Source organism: Gopherus flavomarginatus, chromosome 9 (genome assembly GCF_025201925.1).
Source record: "Gopherus flavomarginatus isolate rGopFla2 chromosome 9, rGopFla2.mat.asm, whole genome shotgun sequence".
NCBI lineage: Eukaryota > Metazoa > Chordata > Testudines > Testudinidae > Gopherus > Gopherus flavomarginatus.
The window spans coordinates 84,740,255-84,767,469 of NC_066625.1; the positions used below are offsets into that span (position 1 = coordinate 84,740,255).

Consider the following 27,215-nt stretch of genomic DNA (forward strand, 5'->3'; position numbering starts at 1 on the left):
TGCGGGAAGCAGTGACCAGCATCCGCACCTCTTCCCGCAGCCAGGAACGGCGCTAGGGGTTTGAGCGCCCTAGGCGGACAGCAGTTTCGCCGCCCCGTGCGCCGGTCCCGCGGCTCCAGTGGGGCTGCCACAGTGGTGCTTGCAGAGGGTCCGGTGCTCCGTGGCTCCGGTGGAGCTGCCGCAGTCGTGCCTGCAGGAGGTCCACCGGAACCCCGCGAGGAGCCGACCATCGGCAGGCACGACTGCGGTAGCTCTACTGGAGCTGCGGACCAACGGACCCTCCGCAGGCAGCACTGCGGCAGCTCCACCGGAGCTGCCTGCCTCCCCCTCCGGCAAAATGCCGCCCACCAATTATTCTGGCGCCCTAGGCGATTGCCTAGGCTGCCTAAATTGTAGTGCCTACCCTGCCCGCAGCCCTCATTGGCCTGAAGCGGTGAACCGCGGCCAGTGGGAGCCACAATCGGCCAAACCTGTGGATGCAGCAGGTAAACAAACTGGCCTGGCCCGCCAGGGTGCTTACCTGGGCGGGCCATGTGCCAAAGGTTGCCAATCCCTGGTTTAGACATAGCTTGGATATGAGGACCTGGAGAGAGGCCAGAATTGAAAATGAATCCCAGGTTTTGAGCCTGAGTGATAGGCAGGATGTTGGTGTTGTCTGCAGTGACTGAGAAAGAAAGGTAATGGGGAAGACTTTGAGGGAAAAATTACGAGTTCTATTTTAGTTATGTTGAGCTTGCGCTGACAGCTAGATATTGACAAGAGGTGTTAGAGAGACAGGCTGAGATTTTAGTTCGGACTGAAAGACAGGTTTGGAGTAGACAACCTGTGAGTTGTCTGAGTAGAGGTGGTGGTTGAATTCATGTTTTTGGATGAGGTTAACCTGAGAGAAGGTGTAGAGGGAGAAGAGAAGGGAACCAGGGAGCCCAGTGGGGCTGTCACAGAAATGAGGGATGAGGAGGATCCCTTGAAGGACATGCTGAAGAAGAGATTAAAAAGCTAAGAGGCGAGCCAGGACTTGGCAGAATCACAGAAGCCAAGGAATGATGAATTTCAAAAGGAGGAGCATGGTCAATGGTGTCAGAGGTGGCTGACTGGATCAAGAGGATCAGACTTTGGTGAGAGTGGTTTCAGTGGAGTGCAAGAGGCAGACATTGAATTGGAGGGTGTCTGGGATGGAACTGGAGGAGAGGAACGTCAAACAGTGATTTGTGGACACAGTGTTCAATGAGCGTAGATGAAAGGGAGATGGGGCAGTAGTTGGAGAGGCAAGTGAGGTCAAAGGTGGGGGTTTTTTGAGATGGGGGTGGGAAACTAAAGCATGCTTGTATTGTGAAGGGAAAAAGCCAAAGAAGAATGAGAGGTTAGAAAAGAGTAAGCGAGGGAATGAGAGTGGGCACAAGGGAGTTCAGAAGATGGGATGTGGTCATTGGAGCAAGTGGAGGAGTTAGAGGAAGACAGCAGATAACAAACCTTTTGCATCTGTGACAGGGAAGAAAGAGGAGAGAGTTGTAAAAGGGAAGGCAGGATGAGCAGATGGGAAGTCTCATATTTTGTCAACATTCTCTTGGAAGAAATTTTCAAGAGAGAAGTGGAGGCAGGAGGAGGGAAGGTTTTGAGTGAGGAAAAGGTGGCTATTATTGTGGGCATGGGATTCACTGAGTTGGAGAAGTACAGTTGTTCAGCTAGGAAGATCGCAGAACTGAAAGAAAAGAGAATGAATTTTTAGTGGAATTTGTAGCCTTATCACAGAATTTTCATCAGAGATGCTCCACAGTAGGAGAGCAGTAGAAGAGAAGGTGGATGGTGGGGATGAGCCAGAGCTGGGGGTTGGCAGGGTGGACCTTGCTATGGAAAAAAGAGAAAAACGAGTCAAGGGTTGTGAATGAAGTATAGAGAGAATTGACAACCATATCAATGGAAAGAAGAAAACAGAGTGCTGAGAGAAGATGAAATATCATCAGTGCCTATAGACTGAAAGTCTCAGAAAGGCAGATTGACAGGATATTGTGGGGGAGGAGCTGATGGTCAGAGTGGGGAGAACTCAGCAATAGAGAAATCAGGGAGAGAGCAGTTCTTAATGATGTCCAAGCCAAGTGAATTGCTGTTTTAGTGAGTATATTGACCCTGTAACACTTTCAGAAGTTGAGTTTGGGGTTTGTTTAATAAAAATATCCCCAAAGTACGTTCAGGGAAGTTTGAAGAGGCAAAGCCTTGGTTTAGTTCAGGGGTCGGCAACCTTTCAGAAGTGCTGTGCCGAGTCTTCATTTATTCACTCTAATTTAAGTTTTCGCATGCCAGTAATACATTTTAACGTTTTTAGAAGGTCTCTTTCTATGTCTGTAATATATAACTAAACTATTGTTGTATGTAAAGTAAATAAGGTTTTTTAAATGGTTAAGAAGCTTCATTTAAAATTAAATTAAAATGCAGAGCCCCCCAGACCGGTGGCCAAGACCCGGGCAGTGTGAGTGCCACAGAAAATCAGCTTGCGTGCCGCTTTCGGCACGTGTGCCATAGGTTGCCTACCCCTGGTTTAGTTATATGATTCCAGGGATTTAGGTGTTGCAGAGGTTCCAGTCAGACAAAGCATTGATATTGCACTTACGTGCTGAACCATATTAAATAATAAGCCCATGAGGCTGTGGTCTAGGACAGAATGAATCTTGGGAGGGGAAATGGGAAAGAAGATGCAGATACTGCATCTAAAAAGAATGGTTTATCCCTTAAGTCCGAACATGTAAAAACTAATTTGGCAGTGGGTAACAATGGTAGCTAGGAGGGAGGGGCTAAACTTGTCCTCCAGTTGTTTTCAGACTCTACATCCTGTTGGAGTGGGTGCATGGAGCTGTGGCAGTAAAGCCTTCTTTAGCCCTTAGCTCATAGTCCACAGCTGGGGGTGAGGAGGATTTCTTCTTCCCCTGTTGAATCCCCAGGAGAGAATTCAGCTTAGTTTTTCACTGTTCAGTTTACTTGGGGAAAGAGAGAAACTTCTACCTACACTCATACTTTAAAAAAAAAAAAAATTGTTTTCTTCCCCTTCACCAGGACAAAAATACCCTGGAAGACCGACTGATGGTGAATCAAAGTGAACTCCAGCCTGGGCAACCAACAGACTATATGTCATAACAGATAGACATCTTATGAGAACTGACCTGACACTTGGTACCTCTTTTAGCACAACAGCATTACGATGACATGAGGTTACAAATCAGGTGCAATGTAAAAGCAGACAGACCCTTTCTGTTTAATCTATTTTTGTATCTAACAAGAATATATTATTCTTTTGAAGGGGTAGCAGCTTGTTTGAAATGTTATATGGGCACACAAGATTATAACGAGGAACATGAAGAGTAGAACACACATCAAAAACAGCGACAGCTTCCTGTAAGGTAATATTTCAGGAATGGATTGAATTCATCCATGCTGTAGTTGCAAATCTATTAATTTGTTTTGCCATCTGTTTGCATGATGCTGTACAAATCATGGCAAGTGGGAATTTTCAGGTACATCTTACGTCCCTTTCTTGCCGCTTTTACTTGCGTGAAGAAAGCCAATTTGTGGTAATCCACCCACATACAATTCTATTATTAGAGAGATTAACTATAGTTGCAAATATTAAATATTAAATGCCAAATGGCTCAAGGCTTCCATTAGCCCTCTCTACCACTCCAAAGTTTGATACCCTAAGCAAGGATTTTGAAAGAACGTTTGAAGTTAAAATGAAAGTCGTTTCCAAATTGGTGTGTTTACAGCTGTCCTGAAATCTCAAAATGTTTATTACTCTAACATGGCATAATCTGAGTTTCAGTACTAGTTCAGGGGGTGACATTTAAGTGTAAAGGCTCTACAAGTGGTAAAAGAAGCTGTCAATGATTTAATTTGTCTTTCTATGCTACATGTGTTTGGTCTAGCTAAACTGAATAATACCCGCTGGCTGCAAGCAGTGTGTGGAGCCAGTGCCAGCTCTTTATAACACTGCATTACAAATATTCCCACCAGCTGAGACTCCAGCAGCATGATAAGGATCTCTACTTCTTATCCAGCTGCCTTAAAAGATATTTGGAAACTTAGTGCTGATTCCTTAAACAGAGGTTCCCATTTCTTTCCTCTCCTCTCCCAAAGTACCTGTCTCTGTGGTGTTTGAGTGACTAGCATGGTACTCATCTACCTTGGGATAATGTGACCTAAAAGTGCTGCTCCTCTGCAAAAAGATACTGTAGAAATGGTGATGGTGATTTCCATAACATACATCCTCATTTTGAGTAACAAGTTTTAATAACTTCCAGTTTTGCAAATTCAAACTCGGATCAGAGCATCAACCTGCATGTATTCCCCCCCCAGCTCATGTGTATCACCACTCAAGGTTTTTCTAGTCAGTTTCTACCCTCAGTTACGCTAGTGGCCCCCAGTGCCTTCAGTAGACTTGCACAAATGTACTGAAGGGAAGAATTTAGCCCTGCAGTTCAATCTTCATTAAAACTACTGTTGATATGTGATCCAGGGCAGAATCCAACTGTCTCTCTGGGAGGTGACTTGGCTCTGAAGTGCTAAGTGGAGTTTAAAAAAATAAAAGGGAAAAAAAATGGCTTGGAACCTGATCCAAAGCCCAATGGAAAGACTTCCATTGACTTCAGTGGACTTTGGATAAGGCCCTTTGTCACCAGATTAAGCAGATTTGATTCTGAATACGTGCCAGGAACAGAGTAAGCAGGTGGTGTTTTTTCATAACCACTCTCCTTACCGTAAGCACAGACAATATAGTACGTACTACTAAACACCTGCCTTTTTAAAGTGGGGGAGTTAAGACAGAAAGAAGGAAGAACTGGAAGAAGGAAATAATGAAGTAATCATGGTAGAACAGAGGATGGGAAACATGGCAGAGACAGTACAGGGATGTGAGGGGAAAGACTGTCAAACCTAATAGCCCCAAATCCCAGCATTCTTTGATCCAAAACTTCCTTTCATGTGCTCTTGCCCCACTTCCCAACTGTATTCTCATCCTGCTCCTTCTCCAGAAAAAAACTTTTAAAAATTCTCAACTGCATTCTATTCCCGTTCCATCGTTTACCCTGATAATTTATTCCATGGGTCAGTTACTTTATGCTTGAAATCCTACTGTTTTAAGAAATTGGGAATTAATTTGTAGCTTTTAACTCTTCACCATAGTGAGCTTATGTTATTAATGCCCTTAATTTAAAACATCTGTTACTCTATGTTCAGCACATTATAGGAAACTAGCGGTAAGCAGTACTTAAATACGTGAGCTCTGGTATCCTCTTTAGTGACCAGTATTATCCCAGGGGAGCATTTTCAAATGGGAGGGAAATATCCAATATGTTCCCTCTTTAAAAACACTTGAAAATTCTTATATATTCTTAAATAATGCCGCAGTAGAAGAAATCATAAGCATACTCGGAAACTAGCTTCCCTCAAACAGCTTTTGTGTGAACTTTTTAGTTAATCATATGCCTATCAAAATAGGAACATACCTCTTACTTCTAAATCCCATCTGTATCTAGGCAGCTACTTGTAACTTCTGAGTACATCTCATATACTCTTTCTTTTCACATTTTTTGCCACAGATAGTTCTGTAGGCAGCATGCAAATTAGCAATAACTTCTTATAACGGACAGAACCTTACTGAGAAAAGACTAGATATCAAGGCCCTTATACAGAAAGTGTGGCAATGTTTGACCTTCTCACTTTTCACTCAACTGTATTTATATCTGGAATACAGAAAATGGGCGGTCAATGAGAGTACAGGAAACTCATTGAGCGAATTATCTCTTGAGTGACCTGTAAGCATCTTTAAGCCCTTTACTGGAGTTTTAATAGTTTATTTCAATGGATATACTAACAGTAGTTCTGTGTTCATGATCTTTCAGAATCTTTTCTTCATATCGAACCCTCACAATAGGAAGGTTCTTTACAGATTTTAGTTAATAATAAGGATTTCACAATTTAAAATCAAAACAGATTCCTGGACCTAATCAGGAATTAATGTAATGCTTACATATACTGTTTTTAAGTACTGCACAGTCATCCTAACATTCCTGTTAGGTAGGTCACATGAGAAGATAAAATAAATCAAATTGTGTTCATTTATGTAAACATGTAGATCTTGTAGGTAACACGCACATCTCTAAGTGGGGGAAAAAAGGCAAAAAGACCTAGAAGATTATCTTGTCTGTTTCTCTGCCAGTGCCATAAAGTACTTAATATGTTCTAGTACTTTAGGCAATGTTTCCCAAACTTGGGATGCCGCTTGTGTAGGGAAAGCCCCTAGTGGCCCAGGCTGGTTTGTTTACCTGCTATGTTCACAGGTCCGGCCGGTCACATCTCCCACTGGCCGCGGTTCACTGCTCCAGGCAAATTGGAGCTGCTGGAAATGGCATGGGCCGAGGGACGTACTGTCCGCCGCTTCCAGCAGCTCCCATTGGCCTGGAGCAGTAGACCACAGACAGTGGGAGTCGCGATTGGCCGGACCTGCGGACATGGCAGGTAAACAAACTGGCTCGGCCCGCCAGGGGCTTTCCCAAACTTGGGATGCCGCTTGTGTAGGGAAACACTGACTTTACATATAATTGGCATGGTATCTCCAGGATTGCAGGCATTGACCATCGTGTGAAGTTTAGTCATTAAGAGAGAGGTTTTTTTTAAACCTCACTTACTGTTGATTATTCACTCTTATACACTGCCATTGCAGTAAAAAGAACTTTGTACAATGTTAAAGGCATCCCAAAATATATAAGTATCCCTTTCTGTTGGGATGAAAAAATTAGAAACCCTACAACTATCTCTCTTCCCTAGCCTTTGTGTCTTACTGTCTTTGATCCTGTGATTATAATGGTCTTAGTTTGAGTGTGTACTGTAAGAATTGTTGCATGGTGTCATTTTTAACAAGTGTTCTTGACACTTTTTTTTTTTAAGGCATCTTCTCTTTTTCAATCCCTGTTCTAATTTATGTATGCTCTATGTTGATTAAAGGTGAATAGTGTGACTGCATGACACTTTTGTAAGACGCAGAATCTGCTAGGATGTTACACCATCACTGTCGGAGGAACCCTGAACTACAGGAAGAGTTGCAGATTCAGGCTGCAGTAGCTGCTGGGGATGTTCACACTGTGCGCAAGATGTTGGAACAGGGCTATTCTCCAAATGGTCGAGATGCCAATGGCTGGACCTTGCTTCATTTCTCTGCAGCAAGAGGGAAAGAGAGATGTGTTCGTGTGTTTCTTGAACACGGAGGTGAGTTGCACAGAAATAAAAAGGTCTTGGGTTCCATTCAAAAGTCTTCCATTTCCAGATTGGTAGCAGATTATTTCTGAAGTAACTTTCTCATTTGCCTCATTTGTTTCTTGGGAGTGGTGCTTTGTTTCTGTCTCCACTCTACTTGATTTGGATGTTGGCTCCATGAATGAGCTGGCAAACTGTCTTGCCTTTTATCTCTGTTCCCTAGTTCTCAAAATTGCCAGGGAGCAATTATCAAAATGAATGAGCAGTTATAAAAGTAGGCGAGTAGGAAAGAGCTAGTTAGCAAGTAAGAGAGAATTTACGGCATGTTTTGTAGGTCTTGCCTGCACTACAAGGGAGATGTGCTCTTAATTTGAGTTACCAAACTGTAGATAAAATCCTAGTAACTGCTGAACACAAGGCAGTTTGTAATTCTAACTTGAGCCAGGTCATGTTAAAGACTAGGCTTCCCCATAGACTTTAACTTGATCTAATAACTCATATGAAAATTATAAACTGCCTTGTCTTCGCTGGGATTTTACCTCAGATTAGCTAATTTGAGTTACGCATGCTCTGTTTTTCAGAGTGAAGACAAGGCCATATTTGTAACTATCTCTTTGAAAGGGTAAAATATCAAAGACAAGCAATTGGTTAGTATAGTACCGTATATACTCGTTCATAAGCTGAATTTTTTTAGTAAAAAAGGGAAGCACCAGAGAAGGGGGTCGGTTTATGAACAAGTATAGAGAGGGAGAGTTGGGACACAACCCCTCCCCCCAACAGAGGGAGCAAGAAGAGGCAGCAGAGCCAGAAGGGAAGAGACGGGGTCAGAGTCTCTCCACTTCTGGTCACGCTGCTCTCCCCACGGCCTCCGAAACAGCTGTAGCTCCGGGGCTGGCAGGCTGCGGCTGCGCTGCCCGGCCCGGCCTGCCAGAGCAGGCTGCGGCCGCGCCACACCGCCCGGCCCGGCTCACTGGAGCAGGCTGCGGCCAGGTCAGAGACATCCTTCCCTGGCCCTCCCCAGATAAGGTGGGAAGGGATGGGATGGGGAGAGTGTAGGGCTAGGGGTAGGGTAATGTGGGGGGTGGTCACGGGTTACTGTCCTGACTCCCAGCTTCTCCCCCTGGCCCTAAAAAAAAAAAAAAAAAAAAAAAAAAAAAAAAAAAAAAATCCCCACCAGTTGCTGCCTGGCCTGTCAGGGTAAGCAGCTGGCACGTTAGGACACTTTGTTTACTTGGGTTTACTTCCATGCCTGTGGACTCAAGGTAAATAAACCAAATGAACCAATAAACCCAAGAGCCAAAGTTTGCTGACCCCTGAATTATAGGGTCGGCTTATGAACAGTTATAAAAATTTTCCATTTTTACTTATCCATCTTGGGGGAATCAGCTTATCAATGAACCGGCTTATGATTGAGTATATACGGTACAAGAGAGAATCAGTTGAAGTAAAGTTTAAGGTAAATATCACTCCTAATGACTTTTGTTAAAACATGGAAGCCTTTTAAGGAAGCACTTTTTTTCTGAGTCACTTAAAGGTAGTTGAGGCAAAGCACATCTCTAATAATAGAGCAAATGTACATAGTACTTAGGACTGAAAGCACTCCTTACTTTTAGTTTTTTACCAAAACTCCTAGACTTTAGAGGTCAGTGGATTGAACTTGTCCTTGCACTGGACAATGTACAGAGTGGGAGAGATGGATGTGCCACATCCCCAGTCAGAGCGCTGCCCCATTAAACTTTCTCTGGCAGAGAGAGGCTAGATGGAACTCCTGAACTCCGTAACACTGTTCATAAATCAGATCAATGGTTTGCTAAATTTTTACTATCTTCCCATCCCATAGAAACTCACCTGAACCATCTGACTGATTAATAAAAACTATTCACATGAGTAACAATGGATGAGATCAGGCCCTTAGTTTGTGTTACATTGTTACACACACACACACACACACACACACACACACACACACACACACACACACACACACACACACACACACACACACACACACACACACACACACACACACACTCCGTTTAAAAGAATGTTATTTAGGCTACAAAGTAAAGCAAATTTAAAATTACAAAATGCCACACTTAGGAGTCAGAATTTTAGTTGCACGGGCAACCCTCAATCTGGCAATTCCCAGTCTTCAAGTGGTTGATTTGAGATATAAAAATCTTCGCAATCTTATAAATTTGACTTTCTTTCCAGATTTACAATCTCTGTAAACTTGTCTTTTCATTTTCAGTACATCCTCTTATAACCATTTTCCTATAAAGGCTACTAACTGGCTGCTATTTTCCCCTTTGTATTTATTGCTTTTAATAAATCTATTGCCAGGTGAGAATTATCTGTAATGAAATAGCCTAGTGCTGGCAGCAGTGTAGAATGCAGTCAGAGGAATTGGAAAGTTGAGTAACTAGGCACCTGAGGCAGAAGAGACTCTAACAGTGTGTAAGTTGGTCATCTAGAAGTAGATTGTCTATAGCCAGCCAGCTCATCAATGTCTTAGTTATGTATAGAGTTTATAAAGTAAATTGTATGTTAGTGTTTTCCTTTGTTCATGCCAGTCCTTTGGCCCAGACACAAGGATGTAACCAGCAGAAGGAATGGCCAAATGCAAAGAGAATATACCAGAGTTACAAGGTATTTCTTAGCAATTTGATGGCATGGTAGAGCAGTGGAGAGACTGAGTTTGCACGGAGGATGGAGAAAGCATAGCTCAGAGACAGTTTGGATTCCTCGGAGTTGTGGGTCTTCCAACAGCTTTTTCAGTATAATGAAAACATGATGACAAACAATCTGCAAGAGCAGTCCAAGCAGCAAGGAGCAATGGTCCCACTGGAGCAGCACAGGAAAGAGAGAGGGGCAGAATGGTTCACAGAATCATCGAAAATTAGAGAAGTCACTTGATCCATCCTCTTAGCCAGTGCAAAATTTTTCCCTCTGGTATATTTGTGCTTTCCAAATTTCATGCTAAGCCATCTTGTGTGTGCAGTAAATTAAGGGAAGAATAATGCTGTGCTAATGCACAGCCCTCTGAATCATAGCCAGCTAGGATCTTTAGGGTGCACAGCAGTTACCTCTCTTAAGCATTTTATATTCCAGTAATACACTAGGCAAGTAAGGACATTGTTTGGTTATGTGTACCAAAGTAATAGTGATAAGACTCATTGAAACCAAAAGGAATTTGTTAAGAAACTGCTGAAAATCCAGAGTAGCAAGTGATCTAAAGGAGTTTCTAGTCTATGAAAATTTGACTTTCACAATATCTAAATCTAGTAAGACCTTTCAGAATCTAGGAGAAACTAAAAGGTGTGAAATACTGTTCACCTAGACTGATGTACCTTTGTGGATGAAGATTAGTGAATTTCTTGAAGCTTCCTTGTGCCTGTACTGCCTTAGGAAATCCTATGCAGGCAGACTGTGGTGAGTATTTCTGAATCTTGTGGCTAGGGGTAAGTCTCTGGAAGGAAGCAAGCCTGGAATAACAGGAGTACACATAAGCTACCTGTTGACGTAGCAACCACTTCTTGTGCAGGTGGAATAGCTATGCCAACCAGAGAAGCTTTTCTGTCGGCATAGTAGCATTTTCACTGAAGTGCTACAGCGACGTAGCACCACTGCAGCATTTTAAGTGTAGACCTGCTCTTAGTAACAGTCCTGTGACTTTTTGGTGCAGGAACGGAGGGGAAAGAGGAAACGCATTACAAGGAGTCTTCAAACAGATTTTTCCAGATTTATGACCAGTTGCCTTACAGCAAAGCTAGCCCTCCCGAGTTGGACAGTTACTTAAGAGAACAGTGCAAAGAGAGAAACCTAGAATGAACAGAGTTATACATTTGACTTCAATTTCACAATGCTAATTTTATTGTGGGATGGTAGGAATGGAAAAAAACCTTAGTGAGTGCTTTTGATCCTCCCAATGTGCAGCTCATACTAGTTTGTCCACAAGATGGCAGCAAAGCACTTTCTTAACAATAATAGGCAGTCTTTTAAGTTTTGTTTTTTTAAATGATCTAACTACTTAATTGAGTAGAAAATTGGTACCAGTGGTCCAGTAAAAACCCATAATCTTAACGGGAATTAAAATATCATTACCATATGGTGCTGTCCATCATACTGGTGTTCATAAAGCTTAACAGTCATGTGACTTGTTTACACAATTGATTGGATTGCTTCGCTTTTTCCAGTGATATCTCACATAGTTTGCTATTTCTTGGTTGGCCTTTATGTAATTAGGAGTAATTTAAGTGGATTGGAGGTAGAGGGGGAAGAAACACTTACAAAAGGGTGGCCTTGTTTGAGAGCCAGTGGTGTTAATTCAAAAACACTGCTAGTGCTAATCTAGGTGAGTCTAGAAACAAAGATAGCATAGACTTATTACATTACTGTAACAGGTACACCATAACTTGTTGGATTTTTAAGCAGGTGGCTTGATGGATAGAATGGATCAAACACAATGGAGTGGGAGTGATTTGAGAGAGGATCTAGAACAGTGGTTCTCAAACTAGGGTCGTCGCTTGTTCAGGAAAAGCCCCTGGCAGGCCGGGCTGGTTTGTTTACTGCTGCATCCGCAGGTTCGGCTGGTCGCGGCTCCCGCGGTTCACTGCTCCAGGCCAATGGGGGCTGCGGAAGGTGGCAGCCAGCACATCCCTCGGCCTGCGTTGCTTCCCGCAGCCCCCATTGGCCTGGAGCGGTGAGCCGTGGCCAGTGGGAGCCACTATTGGCTCAACCTGCGGACGCAGCAGATAAACAAGGCCACCCTTTTGTAAGTGTTTCTTCCCCCTCTTCCTCCAATCTAATTAAATTACTTCCTTGAACAAGCGGTGGGCCGGCTTTGAGAACTACTGATCTAGAATATTGGCTGAGCAGTCTGGAGCTAGGAAGTCTAGGAGCAGCTGATCCAGGGAAGAATATTTTTTCAGCTCATGATTGATATTTTTAGTATCTTTGTTTTTTTGACACTACAGTGGTGTGGACTCTCTTGTAGAGCAGGTTGGGAAAGATACCAGTTGCTTCCTGCCAAAACAGGACTGCTCCCTGCAGTTATCTTTGAGCAGTTTCATTTTTAAACTTCTCAAGCACTCAGGCTTCTGCTGCTTCTGTTGAGAGACTATTCCACTGTCTAATACAGCTCACTGTAAGGAATTTTGTCCTGATACATAATCTAAACTTATCCTTAATTTCATCTCATTATGTCAAGTTACCCCCTTTACTTACCTCAGGCAATAATACTTCCCATTCCTTAATGCCCCTTGTGGATTGTTCCCCGCACTGCTCTGTTTTTAATTGCTTAGCCATGCTTTGCTTATTTGGCTCTCTTAATCTTTCCTGTTTTTATATTTTTTTAAAAAAAACTTCTCAAGCTCCTTCATCACTCTTGTTGCTCTCCTCTGAATTCTGTCTTAATTATCAATATTTCTGGTGAGGTGATGTCCATAACTGATTTCAAGTGTGAGCACTTGAGACCCATATAAAGCAGAACTTTTTCTTCTCCATTCTCTGACTGGATTCCTCTGTATATTTAATTCAGCGTTACATTGACCTAACTTGCTGCCATATCATATTGCAAACTCCAGTTGTACCTTCACAGTAGGTTGGAATTTGAGACTGGGCTTGTTATCATACTTCCCATGCTGCAAAGGATGAGGAACACACAGTTGCGTGTGTGTGTGTGTGTGTGTGTGTGTGTGGTAAGGGATGGGGGAACCAGTGTGTTTATCCCGAGCAACACATACAACACCCAACATTGGAAGAGGTGTTGACAGCCTCCAGAAGGAGCTGTGTTCTGTCCTTTGACCTTCTGGAAGAAAGGTCACTCCATCATACCCTCGTCTGCACCCCTTCCTCTTCAAACACTTTAGGGATGGGAAAAATGCAATGAGTGAAGTGTCAGAATTGAGCAACGTGGCTGTCAGGATTTTGCACAGTAATGCATAATGTGATAGTGTCAAATGAAGTCTGGTCTTCCCTGTGGACAGCATCTCTCTTTACAAACCAGGAGACTTGGGTTAGGAAATGGACTCCGGTTTCCAAGCTGTAGACTGGTAGAAGTTGAGCACATTACGAAATGATGCACATAGGTGAAGACGGAGGGAGATTACTCTTTGCCTGCCTTGCCAGCTGGGTAAGAATAGTAGTGGGACAAGCTCCATAGTCCGGTTAGCTGGCTAAAAGTAAGATGTTAAGTGCATGTGAGGAAAGACTTGTGAAAAATCATTTGGGGTGCAAGGGATGTGTCTCTGTGTCCAGGAGTGAGGAGTGGAATTAGGTAACTTGGTCTGGTTGATTTTTTTTTTCTCTCTCTCTCTTTTTTATTTTTATAATATATGAGAGCACACGCAGCTATCTGAATTTCTGTGCTGTTGGTGGTCGTGCAGTTGGCGAGACGGGACTGTCCAGTCACTTGCAAATTTAGCACTGCCATATCTCCTGATTTTTTTTTTCCTCCCCATAAGGGGATGCTTACATTCTTGTAAAATCTTAAATTTTTGTAAACCTATAAATTCAGAACAGGCTTCTCATCTTATAAAAACAGACTTTTATCAAGATGATCTGAAATAACATATATCTTACATGCTTTGGAAATCCTACAGACCGCAGAGAAACTTTTTACCTAATACAGTATTACACCCTAAAAACAACAGCATCTTGCCAGACCACAAAACATCTGTAATTTGGGACAGCAGATGTTGCTACACATGCTTCTTTTTAAGACTAAGAAGCAGCACAAGGGAAAATAAAACAGGGAGAAAGAAGCATGACATTACAGAGCTGGAAAGGAACTGGCTGGACAAAGCAGCAAAGAATCCTGTGGCACCTTATAGACTAACAGACGTTTTGGAGCATGAGCTTTCATGGGTGAATACCCACTTCGTCGGATGCATCCGACGAAGTGGATGTTCACCCACGAAAGCTCATGCTCCAAAACGTCTGTTAGTCTATAAGGTGCCACAGGATTCTTTGCTGCTTTTACAGATCCAGACTAACACGGCTACCCCTCTGATACTTGGCTGGTCAAAGAAGTTTGAACTATTAGCTTAGAAGTGCCAGAACTGCGCATGTGTTTAAACATAACTTCATTTTTTTTCCTTGTTGATTACCTTTATTAAACTAAATAAATCATTTGACTCTTCCTTAAAATAGAACTTAGGCCCAGATTTTTAAATGTATCTTGGCATTGCTGCACTCAACAATACAACACCTAACTGATTTAGGAGTCTATAAATCTCATTTTTAAAAGGGAGTTAGGCAATTTTGGTTCCTAAGTGAAGTAATGCCTAAGTACTTTTAAAAATCTGGACCATAGTCTATAAAAGCAAGAAGTAGTTTGAAGCATGTCAAACTATTTCAAGATTTGCTTGAAGAGTAACATTCTGCCGTTTGATTTTATTAAATTTTTTTTTTTTTGGTTGCCGTCTTTTATACTCTAACTTTTTCCCTTTGTTTTGTATTTTAACTTTAGCTGATCCCACAGTTAAGGACTTAATTGGAGGCTTCACTGCTCTGCATTATGCTGCCATGCATGGCCGGGCAAGGATTGCACGCTTGATGTTGGAATCAGAATATAGAAGTGACATTATCAACGCAAAAAGCAATGATGGTTGGACTCCCCTCCATGTAGCAGCCCACTATGGCAGAGACTCATTTGTCAGACTCCTGCTGGAGTTCAAGGCTGAGGTTGATCCGCTCAGTGATAAAGGTACTACACCGCTTCAGTTAGCCATTATCCGAGAGAGGTCAAGCTGCGTGAAAATCCTTCTGGATCACAATGCCAACATCGACATTCAAAATGGTTTCCTGTTACGATACGCTGTGATCAAAAGCAATCACTCTTACTGCCGAATGTTTCTTCAGAGAGGGGCGGATACAAACTTAGGCCGCTTAGAAGATGGACAGACACCATTACACTTGTCTGCTCTTAGAGATGATGTGCTTTGTGCACAAATGTTATATAATTATGGAGCAGACACTAACACAAGGAACTATGAAGGACAGACCCCACTGGCTGTTTCAATAAGTATTTCTGGAAGTAGCCGACCCTGTCTGGATTTCTTACAAGAAGTAACAAGTATGTATGTAAGAAAAGTTAATCAAAGCACACAGTGTCATTTTTTGGGGTTTAACCTCAGGGAAACATTTAATCTTAGCATCTCACTGCTAGTTAAATGCATTAGAAAGTTCCTGGGGGTGATGGTGGGGGAAGCTCATTTACTGTCCATCTCAGGAAAGGAGCTAACACTAAGGACACCATATTTAAATTAACTTAGAGAGAGAGAGAGTCTGGAAGTGTTCATCAAAAGATCTGTATGTGGCTATAAAATCCAGTTTTATTAGAGCTGGCCTTAAGTGCAAGCATAACGTGGCTTCTTAGGATTCTTTGCTTGTCTGACATCCTGCAAGAACTCTGCAGCTCACTGTCTCATCTGGCATTAGGACCAGAGCAGGAGGAATTTTTCTGTTGTTCTTTGTTTTTGTTTTCTGCTTCTCTTCCCACACCTCTTCCCTGGACAGCAACATGAGTCTAGTTGTTTTCTTCTGCCTGTACTTGTTCGATATCTGGGAGCACTAGACTTACTGAAGTACCCTCTCAGTTCTAAAAAGTTTTTTTTTTTTTGACTACATTATGCAAGATGTTAGAAATGGAGTGACCTATTAAAAAAATTCCTTCATAAGGAGGATGCTGCCACTGAAAATCTTCAGGGTACAGAACTGCATTGCTAATAAGGTAACAAGGTATAATCCAGGATTATTATTAAGAGGGCCTGACTGCTTCTCATGTGCCCAGAATCAAGTGGTATAGGACAGTTGGTGTGTGGCTTTTTAAAGCTTCTCTTACTTTTGCATGTTGCATTTTCAAAAATAAAAGTTCATGACCACATGCAGTATAGGTGCTAGAGAGAAAGTGAGTTTTTAATCACTGAATCAGATGAAATTTAGCAATTGTAGATACACTTAAGCATTCAGAATCGGACTTCTAATTTTATGTATGACTTGTATTACTGTGTTCACTAAAGACCTATTGTTCATATATCTGAAAGCTTGATCTATACAGTATTTGGACAGATGGAGGTTGGATAATAGGAAAAACAAGAGGAGGAAAGACTTTAATTTCATTGAACTTTTTTTTATCGAGAATAGTATAGAACAACACTTCCGTTGCCTGTCTTTGGAAACGTTTCTCACCATTTTAGTTGTACTGTTGGGGTTATTTATGGACAAAATAATATCCAATCTTCTAATTTTTCATAGTCTTAGTAGACTGTAACGGTAAGACTGAAGCATATTCTAATCCTTTGAAGTGTGTCCCTAATATCTGAAGCTTCATCAAAAATCTGAAAACTTAAATAACTTGTTTGTAGGTTGCAGATTCTGCAGTGGAATTGCTAAGTCTCTAACAATTTAGCATTAGTGACTTCTAAGTAAAGAAGTTAGAAGTAATTCCAAATCTTTTAGATGCCCAGAAACTCTAAAAGTATTCTTATGGCTTTAAGAAGTAGCAGTTGTCTTTGTTAATACATGCACACAAATAGTTAAGAAACCAAAGACTTAGAATACTGTTCCATCTGCAGTGGACATTTCATTCATTTGTGTGTACAAAAATAACACTTATGTACAGCTGTGCCTTTTCAAAGTACTTTAGAACATTTCATTTAAAATTAGTGCTTCTTCTTTACGCAACACTGTTATCATTGTTCTGAAGGGTTAAGCACATATGTTATATTAAAATATATATAGTTCTAATACCAATGTGTCCTGCTAAACCAAATGGGGTTGAAGTTTGTGTGAACTGGGGTGGGAATTACGGGAAGTGGAGCTTCTTAATGGGGATGGATGTAAAGAGACTGGTTGCCTTCTGATTGTATTCTGGAGAGGGTTTCATGTTGGTTGGTTCCCCCCCCCCCCCCATGGGCTTCAGTCTAATCTGAGAGATTATAAATGGTCTTGATATGTCTGCTTGGGGTGTGTGCAGGTCTTTTTTCTAGCATCCATCTACCTCATCTCAGCAGCACTTCTTCAGTGGCTGCTTTAGGATATCTGCGAGAGTTGTGTCACTATATAAACTAGAATGATGAAGGTTTAAAATGGAAGAGAAAGTAGGATTGGTTGCAAGATCTCTGGTTACTCAGCCTCTGTTGTGTTAGGCAATGGGAAACAAGGCAGGACTAAATCAGTTGCAAGATGGAGACCAAGTTTGAAATTGCTCAGTCTCACTGGCCATCTCCTGATTCTGCCCTTGTAGGAGGAGGGTAGTATGACAATGACCTACACATCAGAGGTAGTTACAGTCATCTTTGAGTTGGTCGTGGATGAGGCTCCTAAATTTGCATTTGTAGTGATAATCCTGGTAGGATGACATTGTAGGAAGTTTGTTAGCACTGCAGTTGGGCATTTGGTTGAACATAAACTGAGAAGTGTGGCTGTGCTAATTGAATTTTACTTCCAGAAGTGGTCTCCAACTCGAAAATTAATCTGATAGCTTGTCCATCTATTGAAAGTCCAGGGAAGGTGTTACTTTGGACTTAGTAGAGGGTGCCCTGTTTCATAGCAGAATCCCTAATTGAGAGCTGAGCTGATTGACAATGAAGTTACCCAGAGCAATGTGGGTAAATCATCTGGGTTAACTCAGGTGTTGCTGTGTCACCACACATAGCTGGCCATACTCTTGAACTGTTTTTTGCTTTAGCTTTGGAAGTGGGCAGAATGGAGTTTGGACCTCTATCCAGGACCCCATCTTCCTTTGTTTTGAGCTCAGGATACACATCTCTTGAGTCAGAGGGCCTTGTTTAAACACCTTTTGACTTCCTACTTCTGAGACAGATCAACATATTGCCAACAGACCACTGTTGTAGAACACTAATGATCTTATGTCATTTATTTTCAGTGTGGTGTCTCCTAAAATGCCCCATGTTTTGTTTCTGTATATTTCCTTTGTATGCAGATGACCTGGGGCGGATGAAGCATGTAGAGAGTCAGCTAGTAGTCTGGTGGCAGATGTCCCCAGTTAGGTCATGTATACAGTGTAGTTGTAGCCGTGTCAGACCCAGGATATTAGAGAGTCAAGGTGAGTGAGGTAATGTCTTTCTTCAGGCCAACTTGTGTTGGTGAGAGAGACAAGCTTTCAAGGCACACAGAGCTCTTCATCAGGTGAGACAGAGGGTTACATAAAGAATTTTTGAAGTCTCACGCCATGGCTCTGCATGAGAAAATGTCTTTGCCTCCACCGCATCAGCTATTGTTAGGACGCTGAAAAATTTATTTCTAGTAGTGGACAATTTGAATTTTTGCCATCTCATTCAGTAGCAGAGCAGAGTTTGTTAGAGTCTTAGTTTTGGAGCTTGCAAGGCATTTAGGTTTTGTTTGGATGCTAGTCCAGTTTTTTAATGTATAGCTTTGTTGATGTATTTTGTATATGTACCCAGTGCTCTGAATGAATATCTTAGATGTGTCATAGGTCTCTGTTTTAACTATGGGAGCCACCACTGGAAGGCAAAGTTTTTAAATTGTGAGTTAATTTGTAAAGGGCATTAAGCCAATATTTTTAATATGTACTTTCAAAAGCAAGGAACTACATACACACTTTAGACAGCTACCATCTGTTTTCCAGTCTAGGCATAAGCCACAGTATTGAAAATACTTATGCATCTTGAAGAAATATAGTATATTTCTGTCTTTGCTGCATGGTGGATTTGAGTTCAATCAAATTGATTTAAATAATGATTTAAATCACTAGTCAGGAAGACTCGATTTAATCATGGTTTTTTACATAAAGGTACATTTTTGTTGGTTGTTATAACCTTAATACATATTCTTCACAACTCAGAGATGTAGGTTTCATTTTTAGAAGGTACACAGTACACATTTTTAAACAGTGATTTATTTTGAAAACTTTTCAGATTAGTTTTACAGCTATATCAGAAAATGAATGATTGTTTGTTTGTTTGGTTATTTCATTTACCAAAGTTAAATTGGGAGGTCAACTATCTCTAATTCAACAGGCTAATCATTAATATTTGGGGGATTTTCTTGCCATGCTGTTTTAGGAGGAGAACATCACCAGACAGACATTAGATTGTTTTATTTAACTAAAACAACAACATTAAGTATTCTGGATATTTTTCTTCAACACCAAACATGTCCCTCACTTCTCACATTTATCTCCAGACTTCTCCTTGTCCAGATCTATTCTGCCTCCAATAATCTTCTGTTCACTGAACTTCTTGAAACTTTTCACTTTTAGAGAGAAGTAAGGGATTGACTCTTTGTACACAAATTTGAAAAGGGACAATAGGATTGAGGTCTGTTATTTCTCACCTCTATATATTATTTATTTATTTTAGAAACATTTTTGCTGCTAACAAGCATGTTACCTCTGGAGACACAAATCCAGTTAGACAACTGCAAAACTAAGCATCTCTGATGGTATCTTTTAGGCTGAGCACTGAGTCCCATGGGGAGATTGAAAGATGAACCTAAATAATCTGTCCAGAAGCCTGTGAAGCCCCATAAGATTAGGTCCCTGATCCATGAACTACTGGAACTCATTTACAAAACTTTTCTTAAATATTATATCAATATATTGTCTCATACTATAAAATTAGAATTTATAATCCCTATTCCATGATGAGATATCTTTGAGCTATAATGTATTTTTAGATAAATTTTTTCCTCAAAAAACACTTTATCAAAAAAATCTGTTTTTTGGTTGTTGTTTTTTTTTTTTTTTTTTTTTTTTTTAATCATTGATTTATATCCACCCTGCTTTGCTGGCTCTTGTAGGCTTGTTGCATTGAACTTTTTTCCCCTAAACCGATGTCAGAAGACTGGTACCAATACTCTTACTAAAGAAAGCCTATAGCTCCCTATAATGGAGAACAGATAAGAGACCAAGCCTGTAAATACATCTCCAATCTTAGAATTAGATCTACAAGAAAGACCTGATTTGTCTACCTTTCCCTGAGGAAATGTCTCTCCTGTGCTTTCCAGTGAGGGGGGTGGTCATACATTTAACTTCCCTTTCTCTTTGGATTCCTTTACATATTGGAAGGCCAGATTAGTCTAAGCATGAAGTTGGAAGTTTTGCCTTGGTTTCCCAGTCGGGAAAATAGATAATATACCTCTAGCTCGATATAACGCTGTCCTCAGGAGCCAAAAAATCTTACTTCATTATAAGTGAAACCACATTGTATCAAACTTGCTTTGATCCACCGGAGTGCGCAGCCCCCACCCTCATCCCCCCTCCACCACGGAGCGTTGCTTTACCGCATTATGTCCAAATTCGTGTTATATCGGGTCGCATTATATCAAGGTAAAGGTGTACCTGCCTACTTAATCCTGGATTGCCAGTCAATGGCTAGGTGAAATACTAATTCAGTTGTATTAAGATCAGTTGTGTTATATTTTCAAAAGGACAAGGCTAATATTAGCTTTAACAAAGGATTTCAGATTGTATGCTTTAGAAAATGTTTACAGCATTGTAGGCATGGATGAAATTTTAAAGATAGGGACCTCTACAAAGAAGCTATAGAAACTCCCTGCTGAGAGACAGTGTCAGTAAAACTATCTATTTTTTTTTTTGCTATAATTTAGGCAAAAAAATTTAAACTTTGACCGTTTTCTGATTGTATAGTTTAAACTCCTCTGAATATAGTAATTTCAGTGTAAAATTCTGTTGCAACCTTACTCAGTAACAACACTTAAAACAATGCAGTAATTCCTTGAAATCACCTGCTAGAAATCAATTGGAAGAAGTCTCATTAAGCTCAACGTTAATCTTCATTTATATGTGCATGGTAACATGCATGCAATTTACTGAAATTGTGAAAATCTATTGCCCAGTAGGTGCTGGTGGTAGTCTCACACTGATAAATGGGCTCTGGTTTGAGAGATTGGGTTTTGCTTTGTGTTAAGGCTGTATGAATCAGTTATTTTATCATTGGCCCTGTTAAATAAATAAAATCTTACACAAGTTCCATGATACTTTCCTCTTCTCACTAGTAACAACTCTTCAAAGACCAATATGTTCTTCAAACAATGTTTGGTTCTTTTATGTAGCATATTGAAGATAGATCAAATCACCTTTTCAGAGAATTGACACAACCCACCTTCTTTCAATTGAGGAAAAACAAAGGGAGTAAATTTTCAAAGCTCTCCTCAGCGTTTTAGCAGTGTGACTGTCGTCATAGTCAGAGTTGGCTGGCTAAAACTGGCACAATGCTCTGAAAATGTACCCAGCAAGTCAGCTTTTAGCCTGTAACTGGGATTTTTGTTCATGTAATTCTTCTGAATCTGCTATCTCAGCATAGCAGTTTGAAGATCCCTTTGTGCAAACAAATATCTTGATATACCTATTTCTGTGTTTTAAAGTAAAGGCAATGGAAAAAGATGTAGCATACAGTAAAATGTCAGGTATTCAAAGTGTAAGATGGTCCATTAGCACTGTTTTATAAAGTACTTCTTATTCTTTCAGAACACTTTTCATCATTATATCATCTCCTAAATAAGAAATATGAAATGGAACATATGTAAGCAGCATGATGCTGGAGCTGTTTTTGGTGAAAACACCAGCACTACATATGATTTAATAAAAACTACATAGTAATCAAATTATTGATTATATTACAAACAAGAAGTAAATTCTGATGCGTGTAGTTCAGAGTACTAAAATCCCAATATTGTTAATCTTAAAAATCTTACTATACACCTCTGCATTTCATTTCAGAGAGTTGGCTGATTATTTTTACTTCCATATGCAAATTTTCAAGCCAAAGGTATCCTTCTTCACTACATATTTGCTATGCCAGTAATACTGAACTTTGATGAACATCTGCATGACTAATCTAAAACCCCCAATTTATTTGGAATTTTGGTTTTTAGTGCAGTTTGAAAATATGCTTATTGTAGATGCCTCATAGCAGAGGTATGGTCATCACTGATTTTAAATTAAACTGGAGCTTTTAAACTAGCTTGTATTGCATACAGTTGAATAGGGGTACAATGTTAGCCTTGTCCTATGGCATTAGTTACTGGGGGAAGAGGAATCCGTTCAGTTTCACAGTGCACTATTGTACTGGTAGCCACAAACTATGCAACTGTTCCATTCCAGGGGCAGGGTAAATAGTCTCAGAGTATATGATTGTTATGTTTGATATTCATACTAGTCATACAGATTTGATTTCTTTTAGGCCAGCGAAATCTTCATAGTGGCATTAACAATGGTACAAACCAAATCCTGTTATGTCACTTGACTTCCCTGGTCATTTGACTATTACTGCTTAGGTTTGGAATTCTAGATATTGCATTTCTTAAACTGTGAGAGGAGGATCAAACCTCTGAAATAAAGTGCAAGGTTCCCATTCACTTCAGTAGGAGCGAGACTCCCATTCCTTCAGTGGGAGCTGTTTGTTAGGTGACTAGATCCTTTTTAAACATTCCTGCTACCTCTTCTGCAACATGTCAATATGTTTCTTAGGGCATGTCTTACACTAGCAGCGTGTACCACAGTGCTGCACTGTAACTCCCTTGAGTTGATGCTGTGGGCATGATCTCAAAGGTTCCTGCCCCATAGTCTGAACTGCATGGCAAAGCACACCAGCCCTTAGAGAATGGGCTCCTGCAATGTGTGTATTAGCATGGTAGGTTTGTTTTCTAAGCAAGAGGGCACGTGCCTCAGGGTAGGCTCAATTCCTTAAACTATTCTTGAATTAAAAGATGATATGCTCTTAGAATATGAGCTAGTCAATGAACAACTCATGGGTCTTTAAGAAAGGACGTTGAGCATTTTTTTAACTATGGTGTCTGATTGTTCTCTCACAGTTGTGAAAATTTAATAATAGATTGCTGCTCTGTGCTAAACAAATCGGATGGGAAACAAAAATAGATAATCCACTATCAGTGGGCTCCATTTTACTTTAGCCATCCACTCCCAAACAAACATAAAAATGTATTCTATATACCAAAATGTCAGTCACTGTTATGAGCTCCCTGCACCTTTTCCCCCCTTTCTGGTGAATGGAAATTGAGGATAAAATGGAAGGAATGTGTTGTATTCAAAATACAAGCAATTGTCTTAGTACAAGAAGAGACCACTCTAAAGATCAACAATGTTTTTCTAAATAAATAATTTTAATCAACATAATAAACCTCTGGAACTTGCTTTGCAAGCAATTGAGGCATCTAACTTAGAGAAAAATGTTACACGTTGTATAAGAACAAAAATCTGTCCCACTAAGAGGGATAAATCACAGAGCCATCAGTACTCCATAGTTTAGACCATAAAATAATCAGTGATGTGATAGGGAGAAATTTGTCTAGGATGAGTGGAGTATTGCACAAATAAATGGATTGCGGGGAATTTCTACTTTCCTCTGAAGCATCATCTGACATTGATGGATTGCTTTGGAGAGAAGAGACCAGATGAATTGTCAGCTATAAGAACAGATTAGTAGTTCTGCCCACTTCTAATTTTTGTGGTCTTTATTACAAGACATAAAACAGCCATCTATAAAAATAGCTGATTTACTCATGTGGATGTTTTACCAAACCTTGAGCCCGCTAGAGCAATGAGCGTTCACTGGCTTGACACAAATATAGCAAAAAAAGAACAACTCCAAAATAAAATTTGCAGCAAAATAGATGGCTGTTTGGAAATGGCCATGGAATTTCTTTAAGTGGTATTTACTGTCTACAGAACTAGTTTGTATCTCATTGCGGTCCATGAGTCAGGTTTCTGGTTGAAAGTCCTTCTACTCTGTTTGTTCTTTTCTGTTCTACTTCTTTAAAAATCTTATTAGCCTAAATATCCTTCCAAAGTCATGATGCAGCAAATTCTCCCTGCTTGTTCTCTCCTAATCATTTTTAGTCAGAACTTTATTCATCACTTAACCTGTCTTGCTTTGCCAAGTTACTAATAACATTTTACATTTGCCAAACTAAGGTTCACTGATGTTGGTCTATAATCCTTAAATTTTTTTCTTTTTCATTCAGATGCAACCAAGAATGAGTAAGTGCTCTAGACACCGTTTCTAATAAATCACAAATGCATTAATAACCCTGGAATTTGCAAGGCATGACCTAAGACACTAACAGCCACTAGATATAGCAACTGGTGCTTAACATTGGAAATGTCCTTTGTTAACACATTCCCAGGAAATATTCTTAGGCTTATCAGGGGGAAATGTCAAACTTTTGATAATCGGGTCTCTAGTAACTCCCTAAATTTAACTGCTGGCCAATTTCTTCTGGCTATTTTACATTGTCTGTTCTGTTTTACTCAAACAGATCACAGGATGTTAATGTGATTCTGAAACCAGAAATCATTGGCTCATAGCTGTGTTCTTGTGTGCACTAATTCACACATGGAATATCGTAGTGTTCGCTAGAAGAAAACACTGTTGTTTCTAGTTAAAGTTTAAAAGATGCTTCCATTTCGTTTTGTTTTGTTTCATTCATTGATTAATTTATCAGAAGCTTTTCTTTTGGAGTATGAAACTCCTCATGCTTCGTCTCAGGTCAAAAGCAATTTTTCCCCACACTCTGAAGCTTAAGTATGTGAGCTGTATAACTTCACTCATATATATTATATTATCAAATAGAAAATTTCTATTGTGTAGCTAAGTCATCAGTGATCTATAATGAGAACCACAGCATCATGGCTGAAATATTATATTTTTTAAAAATTAGCATTTAACTATCCTGATGTTGAGTGTCCTAGAAATATTATTGCTGGCATGAAAGAAAAAGACTTTGGAGCTTGCTTCAAATCTAGTAACTTTCAAAATGAGCTTAAATTAGTTTCTAGTACTATACCTGCCAGACTTTACTTCTGCTGATTTTTGTTCTTAGAGACAAAATTCAATTGTAAATGTGCCTCTCCATCCTTTTGTGTGAAAAATGCACCCAGACAAAAGGATGAAACTCTCTGCATAGGAAGTGCTGAAGTATGCACAGAGTAAACCAGAAAAAACAGAAATAACATACCCCGTTATACGGAGGTTGGGTCTTCTAATAGTAGAAGGTAAACAATGTACATAGAAGTTGACTATCACTTTTAACAAGAGGACTGTAGAATGCATGTGAACTTATGTCAATTGCGTACCCTTGTCTATGCTACACAATTTTGTCAACATAAGTCAGGTTTCGCCGACAAAACAGTGGAGATGTACACACTACAATGCTCCTTCTGCCAACAAAACTCTCCTGCTTTGCCAACAAAATAAAATCACCTTGATGAGAGGCATAGTATTTTGTGGCAACGTTATACTGACAGTGTCGGTGTAGACACCGTGCTTGGTTATATCACTGTAAATGGCCTCTAGGAGGTGTCCCACAATGCGCATTCTGACCGCTCTGGTCAGCAGTTTGAACTTTGCTGCCCTGCACCCAGGTACACAAGTTTCCACCCCTCCTTTTTTTAAAGGCTTGGTAATTTTTGAAATTCCACTTCTTCCTGTTTTCTCGGCATGGAGGACTCGCATCACATCTTTCCAGGTGACTGTGGCAGCTCCTTGCAGCAACTCTCCCCTGCTTGGAGAACACCCAAGTTGTTGGATCTGCTGGCACTACAGGGAGAGGAGGCTGTGCAGTCCCAGCTCTGCTCCAGCCCTAGGAACTTCAATACCTACAGGCAGATTTCTCGTGGCTTGTTGGATAAGGCTAGAAATGGGACACGCAGCAGTGCCGTGCGAAGATAAAGGAGTTGAGGCAGGCGTACCAGGAGGCAAATGGTCTCTCTGGTGCTGTGCTGAAGACCTGCCGGTTCTATAAGAAGCTGGATGTCATCTGTGGTTGTGACCCCCACCTCCGCCTCTCAGAGCCTTGCGAATAGGAGGGAGGCCCTGTGGAGGCAGCGGATAGTGGACCTAACCCCAAGAACAAAGTTGTGGACAAGGAGGTCAAGTTGGAGGACAACGTGGAGCACACGGCAGGTTTGTCCGGTGGCGTGGCATGTCAGGACCTCTTTTCCACTCTGGACCTCTAGCCAGTCCCCGCAGTCCGTCTCTGGTATGCACGAGAGAAGAGCCCTCTAAGTGATCTTTTTGAGTTGATGCTGCTTGGTTATATGAGGTAGAGCTGTCCTTTGCTCTGTATGTTTTAGAAGTGGGTGAAGGGATAGATATGTACAAGACTAGCTGTGTTTGACTGAGCGTGCTCCACATTCCCTTGTGCAGTGGAACAGTGTGTAAATGCACGCCAAGATTTCATGGGAATCCTCTAGAGAGATCGCTAGGAAACTTTACTGGAGTTGCTCACCAATCCTGTGCCAAAGATTCATTGGCAGAGCTGCTTTGTTCCTTCTCCTATTGCAGGAAACTTTCCCTCGTCACTTGGCAGTCACTTCTGCTGGGACCAAAGCGGAACAGGCAAGCAGCACAGGGACCGGGTCTGAAGCCGCACACGTACAGGAGAGGCACCCTTGCCTTCCTGCTCATCCTCAGGAGTGAGATATTGGCTTCAAAGACGCATGCCTGTGGAAAAAGGTAGCAGAACATTGATCCTAGTCACCTGCACTGATCCCCTTAAATAACCACCTAGACCCTTTGCCCTATCTTGAATGCCAAACCCCACCCAGCCCAAAGTCACCATGTTTAGGATGTTCACTGGGATGTGTGCTGTCTTAAGGATAGTACGAAAGTGATTCGTGTGTCAAAAGAGGTATTTTTACTATAATGATTCAATACTGTGTGCGAATTAACAATCATGATTCTGTTTCTTGTGCTTCTGCAGCTGTGCCCTTCAGGGGAAGCCCCTATGCACCTGCAGAGTGCCTCTGCCAGATAAGGAAGCAACCAAGGCAGAGCAAGGAGCACATGTTCCGGGAGATACTCTAACCCTCAGAGACCGAAGAAAAGAGAACGCAGGGGGTGGAGAGAGACCCTGAAGGAAAAAAATTAAAATAGAAAGGCAGGACAGAAAGGAGAGCGAGGAGCGCATTGTAAAAGGCCAGGAGCAGATGATAAAAGTGAGGAGCAAAC

At 41.0% G+C, this 27,215-nt stretch overlaps 1 protein-coding gene across 6 annotated transcripts in view; it reads left to right on the top strand.

Annotated features, from left to right (window-relative positions):
• Positions 1-27,215, top strand: part of ASB7 (ankyrin repeat and SOCS box containing 7) — a 44,211-nt gene that overhangs the window by 8,317 nt on the left and 8,679 nt on the right. For 3 of the 6 annotated variants that reach the window (XM_050967165.1, XM_050967164.1, XM_050967166.1), the window contains 3 exons: positions 3,290-3,389; positions 6,988-7,248; positions 14,708-15,313. In XM_050967165.1, the coding sequence (XP_050823122.1) occupies positions 7,038-7,248; positions 14,708-15,313 (817 nt within the window). In that variant the 5' untranslated portion in view covers positions 3,290-3,389; positions 6,988-7,037. Of the gene's footprint in view, positions 1-3,289; positions 3,390-6,987; positions 7,249-14,707; positions 15,314-26,549; positions 26,721-26,967; positions 27,203-27,215 lie in introns of those variants that run through there. The other 3 variants (XR_007776230.1, XR_007776229.1, XM_050967167.1) reach the window with 3 other exon arrangements.